Below are 11,842 nucleotides of genomic sequence, written 5' to 3'. Positions count from 1 at the left end.
GACAACAGCAACAACAAGGCTAAAGAAGAAAAACTGTGTGTATGCGCATGCGCATGCGCCTGAGTGTCTGCATGCTGTCTTCTATCGGAATCAAGCCATTTCTTACCTCTTTTTCTTATTTTCTAGTAAATGTTGTTAAGGCTGTAGATTTTTATACATGACCACTGGGCCACATCTCATAGGTTGTTGTTTGTATGTGAGGAGTTTATAATTTTAGTTTTTGTTTCCTCTTTAACTCAAGTTATTTCAAAACCTATTTTAAAACTTCAACGTAGAGAGCGGGTTTTTTTTTTTTTGTTTTGTTTTGTGCCTATTCTTTTGCCCCTAATTTTTTAAATTTTATTAAATTGATGTCAGAGACTGTGATCTGCATGATTTCTACATTTTGGAATTCACTGAGATTGTTGTTTTAAGGTCTAATGCATAAGCCAAAATGTCACTTTAGATGACATTTAAAGCGACTAACCCTGGTGGCGTAGTGGTTAAGAGCTACAGCTGCTAACCAAAAGGCTGGCAGTTCGAATCTGCCAGGCGCTCCTTGGAAACTCTACGGGGGCAGTTCTACTCTGTCCTCCAGGGTCACTATGAGTCGGAATGGACTCCACGGCAGTGGGTTTTTTTAAATAACACTAAAAAGCAAACATGTTACCTTGAGGACTAAGGTAAGCTTGACCCAAGCCGTGGCGTATTCAATGGCCTCATATGCATGTGAAAGCTGGGCAATGAGTAAGGAAGACTGAAGAAAAATTGATGCTTTGAATTGTGGTGTTGGGGAACAATATTGAATATACCACGGACTGCCGGAAGAACGAACAAATCTGTCTTGGAAGAAGGACAACCCGAACGTTCCTTAGAAGCAAGGATGAGGAGACTACGTCTCACATACTTTGGACCTGTTATCAGGAGGGATCAGTCCCTGGAGAAAGACATCATGCTTGGTAAAGTAGAAGGTCATCGGAAAAGAGGAAAACCCTCAAGGAAATGGATTGACACAGTGGCTGCTCAAGCACAACAATGATCATGAGGATGGCTCAGGACCGGGCAGTGTTTTGTTCTGTTGTCCATAGGATCACTACGAGTTGGAAGTGACTTGATGGCGCCTAACAACAACTACAAGGCATCAGCAACTGTAGCAAGTTTTCCATGAGTGTTTAACAAAAACTTGTGTTTCTGTTTTATCTTCTGGGGTGTTGTTTCCAAAGTTTTGGACTGTCCATTGTACCATTCTCTTTTCCATAGTCATTTTGAATTTACTCTTCTAAAATATAAATTTCCTATTGGTTCAAGGAAATTTTTGACAGATGGGGTACAGTTGTGCTCAGTCTGCCATATTGATACAATCTCTCTGTGTTTTTGTTCTCTTGTCAATTGCCATCTATATTTTCCTTGTTATTTTTATATACTGTATTCCAAGTTTTAATGAGATCTCTTGTTCTTACTATTGTCCCACTATGGTGAGTTCTCCACACTGCCCCTACAGAGTGATTCTCCTAAAACATAAATCTGATGATGTTGGATTCCAGTTCCCATGGCGGCCCGGGCTGCCTCTCCAACTGCATTCCCAACTACTATCCAGCCACACAGATCTCCATGTTAGTCTCCAGCATGGCAAGCATAGACTTTCCTTAGGGCCTTTGATTTGTTGTTGTACTTGTTGTTAGTTGTTGCAAGTAAAGTTTTGCTGAAGATCATTCAAAAGTGGCTGCAGCAGTATATCAACAGAGAACTGCCAGAAATTCAGGCCGGTTTCAGAAGAGGACGTGGAACCAGGGATATCATTGCTGATGTCAGATGGATCCTGGCTGAAAGCAGAGAATACCAGAAGGACGTTTACCTGTGTTTTATTGACTATGCAAAGGCATTCGACTGTGTGGATCATAACAAACTATGGATAACATTGCGAAGAATGGGAATTCCAGAGCACTTAATTGTGCTCATGAGGAACCTTTACATAGATCAGGAGGCGGTTGTTCATACAGAACAAGGTGATAGTGGTTGGTTTAAAGTGAGGAAAGGTGTGTGTCAGGCTTGTATTCTTTCACCATACCTATTCAATCTTTATGTTGAGCAAATAATCCGAGAAGCTGGACTATATGAAGAAGAACAGGGCATCATGATTGGAGGAAGACTCATTAACAACCTGTGTTATGCAGATGACACAACCTTGCTTGCTGGAAGTGAATAGGACTTGAAGCACTTACTGATGAAGATCAAAGACCACGGCCTTCAGTATGGATTGTACCTCAACATAGAGAAAACAAAAATCCTCACAACTGGACCAATGAGCAACATCATGATAAACGGAGAAAAGATTGACATTGTCCAGGATTTAACTGTACTTAGATTCACAATCAGTGCCCGTGGAAGTAACATCATGATAAATGGAGAAAAGATTGAAGTTGTCACCCCGTTGCCATCAAGTAGATTCCAACTCATAGCAACCCTATAGGATGGAGTAGAACTGCCCCATAGAGTTTCCAAGGAATGCCTGGTGAATTTGAACTGCTGATCTTTTGGATAGCAGCTGTAGCACTTAAGCACTATGCCACCAGGGTTTCCTGAAGTTGTCAAAGATTTCATTTTACTTGGATCCACAGTCAATGCCCATGAAAGTAGCAGTCAAGAAATCAAAGGACTTGTTGCATTGGGTGGATCTGCTGCAAAAGACCTCTTTAAAGTGTTAAAAAGCAAAGGTGTCACCTTGGGGACTAAGTGCGCACCTGACCCAAGCTATGGTGTTTTCAATTGCCTCGTAGCTGAATAATGAATAGGGAAGCCTGAAGAATTGATGCCTTTGAATTGTGGTGTTGGGAAAGAATACTGAATATACAATGGAATGCCAGAAGAAGGAATAAATCTGTCTAGGAAGAAGTACGGCCAGAGTGCTCCTTGGAAGCAAGGATGGCGAGACTTCGTCTCACGTACTTTGGATGTGTTATCAGGCGGCGGGATCAGTCGCTGGAGAAGGACACCATGCTTGGTAAAGTAGAGGGTCAGCAAAAGAGAGGAAGACTCAACACGATGGATTGACACAGTGGCTGCAAGAATGGGCTCAAACATATGAACGATTGTGAGGTTGGTGCAGGACTGAGCAGTGTTTCGTTCTGTTGTACATAGGGTCACTATGAGTTGGAACTGACTCAAGGGCACCTAACAACAACAAAGCCATCAAGTCCACTCTGACTCATGGTGACCTTATGTACGACAGAACAAAACATTGCCTGATCCTAAGCCATCCTCACAATCGTTGGTATGTTTGAGTCCATTGATGGAGCTATTGTGTTAATCCATCTCTAACAAGTGGTCTTTCCTGATGACATGTCCAAAGTCAGTGAGTTGAAGTTTTGCCATCCTCACTTTTAGGTGGTTGTATGTCTTCTGAGACTGATTTGTTCCTTTCTTTCAACTTGCCTGGAATGTCCTTTCCCTGTATATTCATCTGGGGGAATAAAATGAGTGAGAAAGCCTGTGGATAGCTAAATAGCACCTCCATCCTTGCTTTATCTTTTTTAAATCCTTGTTACTCTGTGACATTATATTATATACTTATTTGTATGTTTAGCATGAATATTCCCCGTGAAAATGTTAATTCACTGTCTTGGATGTTTTTCATCCAAATCCTGGAACAGGGCTTGGCACATAGTAAGTGTTCAATAAATGAATGTGGGGAAAGCCAAATTAAAATCAGAAGGTGCCCTGGTAATCATAGTGTCAGCACAAGGAGTACTGGATGAAGTGGATGTTGAATGGGTATCAGGATAGGAGGATCACCTTAACAAACAGTCCTGTACTGAATATCCCATTGGCCAAAACTTTTTACACGCTCTTAAATATTTTCCAGAAATAGAAGTGCTGGATCTCGCTCCCAAATCCTTTCTTCTAAGAAGTCTTCCCACTCTCGTCCAGGCAGAGTGAAGTGCTCCACATCTATACCTCCACCAAACCATTCCTTGTTTAACAATTGCAGGTCTCGGAAGGCCTTAGCGTGCATCCTCTTTCCCCCACCAGAGTTCCACGAAGGCAGGGGCTGTGATTTGTCAGTGTAGTGCCCGCCCCTCTGAGGGTCTGGCACCCTGCGGGCTCAGAAGAAAGAATGCAATGGGTAGGCCTCTGAAACCAAGGTCCCTCGGCTGTGCCAACGTCAAGCAACTTTCCTGCTTCTATGAAGGGAGTGATGGTGAGAAAATGCGGGAGAAGTGAAACAGTTATCTCAGCGCGCCTTGCGCGTTTTTGGACGGCAGGCCGACCGGCCGGTTGGGCCGCGCAAACGAGCGCTCCGAGCCTAGGCCTTCACTCGCCCTAATATCCGCAAGGGCCCATTAATCCCTAGCATTCAAATTCCGCCCACTAAACCAGCCCTTCGGGGGCCCAGCCGCCTCTTTCCCAAATGACGGCCGGCGGCAGCCAATCGGCAGCTGGACAGGGGTTCCGCCCCCTAGTCCCTGACGTAACTGACAGGAGCTCCTACCAATTGGCGGGGACGCTGCCCAGGAACCGCCCCACCCCTACCACAAAAGCCAATGGCAGGCGGGCTCGGGACGACGCGGCGGCAACGGGGGCTGGGCCGGGGCGGGGCGCGGGCGCGCAGGTGCAGCAGCGCGCAGGCCGACCGGGGAGGGCGGGGCGCGACGTCGGCCGTGCGGGGTCCCGGCGTCGGTGGCGCGCGCACTCCCTCCTCTCGGAGAGAGGGCTGTGGTAAAAGCCGTCCGGAAAATGGCCGCCACCGCCGCCGCCGCGCCGAGCGGAGGAGGAGGAGGAGGCGAGGAGGAGAGACTGTGAGTGGTACCGCTGAGGCCGCGGGCGGGGACCCTTCCTTGGGGGAGGGGGGCAGGGGCGGGACGTGGCGCGGGAGGGGCCCGCGGGCTCGGGCGACTCGGGCTGGCGGATGGCGTCCCTCCTCTCTACTCTCCCCCTCCCCCGCCTGCCGCCTCCATTGGTGGCTCCCCCCTCGGCCCGTCACTCGCGCTCGCGGATGACCGTCCTCGCCGCGGTCTCGTGGGGCCGCCGCCCGGGCCGCTTCGGCCTTCTGTCTCACTTCCTCCCGCCCTCCGCGCGCATCTCTGCCCCATGGGCGCCCATGTCGCCGGGGCTTCGCCTGTCGTGGGCGCGCGCGCGTCCTGCCCTTCTCGGGGCTTCGGGCCGCGGCGCCGTCGCGCGCCCGCGCACCCGGCCTCTCCCTGGATCGCGCTCTCCCCTCTCCCTCCCTCTCGCGCCCCCTCTCCCGTTACTTTGCCCCCCCCCAACGGCGCGCGTGCGCAGTCCGCCTCCCGTCGGGAGAGTGCGCCACAAGGGCTTCTGCGCGCTCACCCCCCATGTTCAGGCTTTGCCTCCCCCTTCTTCTCGCCCGTTCCATGACTCTCTGCCCCCACTGGAAGCGAATCCGTCCACCGTCTCCTTTCCACATCTAGCAGCAAGAAGTAGGCGGGAATTATTGTCCACCCACAAGAGGCAATAGACATAATGTCCTAGGTCCCACCACTCATCATAAAGAGGTGGCTATAGTTCTCTTCTGGAACTGTGGGTAGGGGACTGTTTGTCCGGCAGCACATGAGGCTTTTCGGCATCAGCGCGCCCCCGGGCTACTCAAAGGATTTTTTTGAGGGGGGGGCTGTGACTTCGGAATATTAGCGCCCTCTCACCCTCCCCCCCTTTCAGCGATATTCCAGTTACATAAGTGTAATGGGACATAGTATGTAATGGGCTCCCATAGCCCTGGAGCACGACCTGCACAAGATCACCGAGACCAGATGTGTCAAGTTCATTGCATTGCTATGGTCCCTGTCGATTTTCCTGAAAGTTTATTCTCTTTTCGGTTGGGTTATGACTGAATCACCCAAACTGAAACTCAGGTGACTTTTTGTGGCAGTGGCAGCGTTTCTCTGGTTTTGCGCTGAAGATTTAAGGTCATCCTGAAGAGTCTAAAAAGATTGCTCTGACAAAGGAGACCGTTTATGACACTGATAAGTATGGTCCCTGAAGGGAGAAAGCTTGCTTTGGAAGAGATGACAAATCTCCTTTTTTCACCTTCGTGTCAGTGGCTTCTGTCGGGACTGTGTTTGGGTGTGGATTGGTCACAGCAAAAATGGGCTCCACCACAAAATTGATATTCCTGACTCATGGTCAGGCAGATGTGTACTTCTGGTGATTTTTCCACTAACAGGAATGGGCTCTGCGGAGCTATTGACAAGTGCGTCTCCAGTGTATGGGATCAGTGACCCACATTGGTGAGATTATAGGATATGATTAAGGGGGTGGTTGGTGATCAGGGAATCAGAACTATGATTGTGTGCAGCTAACTGGTTTAGACTCTATGGGACTCCCACAAGTTTTAGACATTTGGCTATACTATAGGAATAAAACATATTCAGGCCTCTGTAGTAAATTTAAACACGCAGTGATTACTGTAGAGGAGAAATTTGGGTTCTGTAGCTGGAATTTTCAACTGGGTCACACTAATTTCAGTTAATAACGAGATTAAGCTGATCTCTTGGGTCTTATGAAATATGCTGGGTCCCTATAAAAAGACAGGGTCTGGATTTTTTAGGTCTTTTGGGAATTTCCACCAGAGATTTAGGGAAACAGGCTTATTTATTTCAGGACTTTTACTTCAAATCCTAGTCAGGAAGCCTGAGAAACACTTGCTTTTGTTTTTGTACCTGAACGTGTCTGAATCTTAGCACGCTCAGTTGAGGTAAAAGTAGAGTGGGCTTTTGTGCGTCGATTGAAATCAGTTGCCACAGATGGCCCATTCGTGGCAGGTCAGCTGGGTCGCCACATTGTTGGGGTACATTCATCCCCGCACACAGACACACAAGCCTCACTTGATGAAGATTCCAAGATTTGTCCACCTGAACCTAAGACATGACGAGCCTAGTTCTTCAGTTTGCTTTCCCTAGTTGACAACGCGATTGCCTCCTCTGGAGCCCCTTTGAACCACACAGGCATCCTCCCAGAACTCCTTTTCTCTGGCAAGTGCCTGGTGGCATCTGAAGGCAGCACGTCCTAACAGCTTGAAGAAGCCTCCTGCAGCTTGCTTGCTAGTACTGGCCTATCACACCTTTCTATTTCCTGTTTTAAAATATTTGCGTAGAATGCTTTAAATCTGGAGTACCAGGCCTTTTTTTTCCACCTGATAGGAAAGCATCTGCAGTAAAGCCTACTCTGACTTTTTTGCTGTTTGGATCCTGAGATGGGTCTGGGGTAGGGCACGCACCTCTGTCTATGAGGAGGATTAGGGTACAGTTTTTATTTCTGTGTTCACATGTTTACAGTTTCCAACTGGAGTCCTTGTTGCCTGCCTGCCTGAATCTGGTGTCGGGGGAGAGGCAAGCTGTGTGGTTTTGAAAAAACAGCTGGCTAGGTGACACCCAACTCCCCCCGTCCGACCCCCCGCACGGAGATGGAACAAGGAGTCTGTTTTTTCAGTCTAGAATAAAGAAGAGCAGAGGTTAAAGTTGTTTGTTCCTTACTTGCATCCGTTTCCAACTCTAATGTACCTTCTTGGGACTGTTTTCATGACAAGTCGTGTGGCTTCGGACCCTTACTTTTTTATAAAGTCGAATAAATATTCATGAGAACCTTGTACTTGGCTCGGTCCAGTTTGGAGCCCCGCCACTTGAGTTCTCTTGGAGGTGAGGCGCCCTTCCACTGCTTGGCCGGCCTCGGCCTCATAGTGACTGGTAGTTCAAGGTGCGCCGAGAGCAGTTGCTGAGCTGGGGGCTGACTAAAGCATCAACCGGGCAGTTTCAAATTGAAGTGGCTGACCAACCTCCTGTGGTGGCAAACGCCACCTTTTTTCTTGGGTAGAGCGTGATTGCCACTCTAGCTGCAGGACCTCATCCTAATGCTTCTGTATCAGCCCTTCCTAGTCCAGTTGCCGTTGTCACCACTGTGCCTTTACACAGTTTTGGGCAGAACAATGTGAGTGGTCACTTTTCTTGGGCTTCCTGTATACAAGCCATGCTTCGTTGCCTCTACCTGATCGCTTTTCTCTTCCAAGGAAACTTCTCATATCGAAAGCTTTATTTGCACGCCATTGCTTACCTACTTTGTTCTACGAGTTTGATGGTAGGTATGGTATGTGAAATAACTGAGTTGGAGTGGAAATTTGGGGAAGGGCAGGACATCCCCACTCCATGCCAAAGGTGGGGTAACGTTCCATTAGCTAATAAAGCCTCGGCCTTTATAACTTCTTGAAAGCCCACTGATGTTGGGTGTCCTTGCATATTTACATGCCATTACCGTAGTTAATTGGTTTGCAGTTGTCTGGATTCTTGATGCTGCCTCTGAAGCTGGTGGTACCAAGCCTTAGGAAGGGGTCACTCGTCTCACTTGCCTTTGGAACTGGAGGTGTCATCTATATGGACCTGCAAATCACTGCTTTACTGTGGTTTTCACCTCACTGTTCTCATTTTCTGGCACTTTTTTGGTTTTGTTTTTTATTGAAATTTTGAGTGAATCAAAGATCTTGAACTTTCAGAGCTGGAAGGAACCTTAGTCCAGCTCCCTCAGTTTACAAGTGAGAAAAAAATTGGGGCCTTGAGAAGTTACGGCTTCTCCGGGGCTTCCCAGCCAGGATACCAGTTGTATTTTTCTTATATAGCTGAGTAATACTGTGAACTTGCCTTCTGAGAGTTCTAAGCATTCTGTGACTTGAGTCTTTGTTTAAAGGAATTATGAGGCCTCATTGAAGCACAGAAGGTGTATATATTCCAGGTATCTCTCTTGGTAGTTCTAGACTATCCATAAACGACTTGGTTGGTGTTGCCCTTCCTCTGGGTTTGATTACATGAGTAATTGTTTGTGTGAAGAGCTTCTAAGTTGTACACTCTAGCCTAGTCTTTTTTTAGTCTAAAGATAAAAGTGTTGCAGTTGGACTGGACAGTCACGGCATCTGAGATTAGCTAATATGGGGCAGTTTATGTTGTAACAAGGAAACAGTGGTTATCTAAATGGCTAAAAATGTAATGACAAAAGTTCTTTTTTGAACGTGAGCTCAGAAACAAAAGGGCAACTATTAAGGGGATACCTTAGATTGTTGGACACTGCATTTTACTGATCTGAAAAATTTATAAGTGGTTGCTCTGAAATAGCTGTGCGTATTTTTTTTTATTTGGGGTGATGGCTCTGGATTTCCCAGGGCTCTTGGTTTCCATTGGTACTGCTTCTCTCACTTGGGCTTAAAGCTCTTTTACAAGATGTCACAGAGCTCTTTGCAACTTAAGCTGCTTGAAAAAGGGAGTCCCGCCTCTTGATTTCATGTGTTCTTTCCGGGATGGTGTTTTGGTGCTGTGTGTTCTCTTGTACGTGTGTTCTCTCCCAGAGTATTTCTGTATGACTTGGTGGCAGAGATACTTGCCAGAGATTGCCACTAACGGTAGGCTTTGTAGTGTCAAAGTATACCCTGGAGGAGACAAGACTTGTACGTGTTGATTTGGACAAGAATGCGCCTTTCTTTGTAGCAGGGCGTGTTACGGGCCAGATGTTGCTTCTAGCTAGCTAAGCCGGGAACTAGCATAGCACTTTGTCTATACGTTTATCTTCAAGATGTCCCAATCGCCCTGGGAAAAAGGTCGTGCAGCACAATGAGGGCTTTCAACTTACAATTTTCTTTGTTTTAGGCTCCATAAAAGTACAGACTCACCAGTTCCTGCTTTGATGTGACATGTGACTCCCCAGAATACATCTTGCTTCTGTAGACCAGCTCCAACAGGATTCCATGGTAGCTGGGATGTTAGGGCTCAGGTAAGTAACCTTCCTTTTTTTTTTTTTAGTATATGTCCTGGTTTGGCCATCTGTTTTTAAAGAAAAAAAAAAGGAAAAAAAAAAGATATACTACTCTTGGACAGTATAAAAGTACCCCAAAGACTAAGATATAACTGTGCCAAACTGTGCCATATAATAAAAAAAAGTCACTTCCCTGAGCCCTGAACGGTCAGTTTGGGTAGGGTTCCTTGGTAGCCACAGCGTGATCTGGGGGCGGGAGTCAGAGTCGAGCCGGAACTGGTGAGCTGCATCTCCAGTTCACCTTGAAGCAGGTCAGCCGCGCCGGAAGCTCTTGCCCTGAGCCCTCCACCTGTGGCTGTACAGCCTAGTGGTCTTCAGCAGGGGGCTGGGTTTGGTTTTGTTTTCTGTGAATGACTCACTGGCAAATGTTTCTGAGTGCCTGTAGTGCATTTTCCGTTGTGGGCACCGGTGTGTAGTCCCTTGTAAAGATGGATTCCCGAAAGCTGTCCCAGAACGGGGGGTAGCTGTGCCTCATCGAGTGTGCACGCCACATGCAGACATGTGCAGCCAGGGATCTAGACTCTGGGGCAGGGTGCTTTTAGAAAAGCTGGGGCTACTAGTCGCTCTAGGCCTGAGAGTCAGGTGATGGATCAGCTACACCTTTAGCGACTTTGTCGCCATTGTGTGCACTCCAGTTTTGTAAAATTGAGTGGTTCCTTCATTTTGCTACTGTTATGCTCAACATCTCAAGTTTTCTTTAAATCAGTGGTCAGTCCGTATTTGATATTTTGACACTCTGATTTTCAAACATTCAGTGTGGTGAGGCAGAACATTCTAATCAAGTTTTTCCATTTCTCTTCCCGAGAAAAATTGTGGCTTACACATTGACTGCCATTTTGATTTCTACATAGACCCCAAGGAACACGTTGTTCTGTGCTCTGCAGTGGCTTCTGACTCCTCACTGTAAAGCACTCCATAAGAAATAGCCGGCCTCCGAAGCTATGTGCAGGTGAGGCCTAGGTGGAGGAAAACAGGTGGTCTAGAAGAAGGCAGGGAGCATTGTGTTTCCTTCTAGTCCCCAGTTTGGTTCTGTTCTGGTCCTGTGACTCAAATTGTCATTTCCCTTTACTTCTGAGGGTTGTGCCTGGGGCCACATGGACAGGACACTCTTTGTACTCTGTGGATTCGTGCTGGTGGGAGTTGCATGGCGAACACTTTGTGTGTTGTCTCAGAAATTAATGTTGCCTAAATGTTATAGGATGAGTGAATGGATTTCTTCTGGTAGGTTTTTAGGCGTGGGGTGGTGGTTTATGTTTTTAATGTTCTTTTTCTCAGATTACAAATGGGTTTTTTTTTAAACAGGCAGTGGTGACACTATACAGTTTCTCTTAAGAAATGTAGAAAGGAAGAGATTAAAAAAAAAACTCATTGCTGATGAATGGGGAAAATATGGCCATTTGAGTTTCAAGGAACTTTGAAGGGAATTTTCAAAGCCAGAACCTGTCCTTAGTAGTTAAGTGCTTGATATTTACTTCCTTTTCAAAAAATACAAAAATAATACATGCTTTTATCAAAAACTCAAACCATTTAAAGTATATCAAGTAAAAAAATGACCGCTCCGCTTTAGTCTCAGGTTCCACTACTCAGAGATAACCACTGTTAATAGCTTAATATACCAAAACACAAACCCGTTGCTGTCGAGTCGATTCCAACTCATAGCGACCCTATAGGACAGAGTAGAACTGCCCCACAGGGTTTCCAAGGAGCCGCCTGGTGGATTAGAACTGATGACCTTTTGTTTAGCAGCCATAGCTCTTAACCACTATGCCACGAGGATTTCCATAGCTTAATAGAGAGCCTTCTAAATCTTCTCCTCAATAGACATATGGGATGGATTAAACATAGATTGCAACAACAAGAATAAATGATAAAAAAATAAAATTAAAAACAAAAAAATATAGATTGCAGCTCTTTGGGCCAGGACATTTCTATCTGTGTGTTTGTTTCAGTAGCACTGTAGTCAGTCCATGGTGTCGATGAACTGTCATATATTTCGTCGTCCCCTTAGTGTTGTTTCCAGTGGTTTGCCATTCAACAGTGGCTGTATTGAACTTCC

At 46.5% G+C, this 11,842-nt stretch overlaps 1 protein-coding gene across 1 annotated transcript in view; it reads left to right on the top strand.

The window, feature by feature from the left end:
• The first annotated feature begins 4,641 nt into the window (after positions 1-4,641).
• MECP2 (methyl-CpG binding protein 2) overlaps positions 4,642-11,842 on the top strand; it is a 69,026-nt gene continuing 61,825 nt past the window's right edge. Inside the window, exon 1 of the mRNA XM_023540772.2 lies at positions 4,642-4,775. Coding sequence (XP_023396540.2) covers positions 4,714-4,775 — 62 coding nt within the window. The 5' untranslated portion in view covers positions 4,642-4,713. The remainder of the gene's footprint in view (positions 4,776-11,842) is intronic.

This window comes from Loxodonta africana, chromosome X (assembly GCF_030014295.1).
Source record: "Loxodonta africana isolate mLoxAfr1 chromosome X, mLoxAfr1.hap2, whole genome shotgun sequence".
NCBI lineage: Eukaryota > Metazoa > Chordata > Mammalia > Proboscidea > Elephantidae > Loxodonta > Loxodonta africana.
This window is presented reverse-complemented; position numbering and strand designations above follow the sequence as displayed.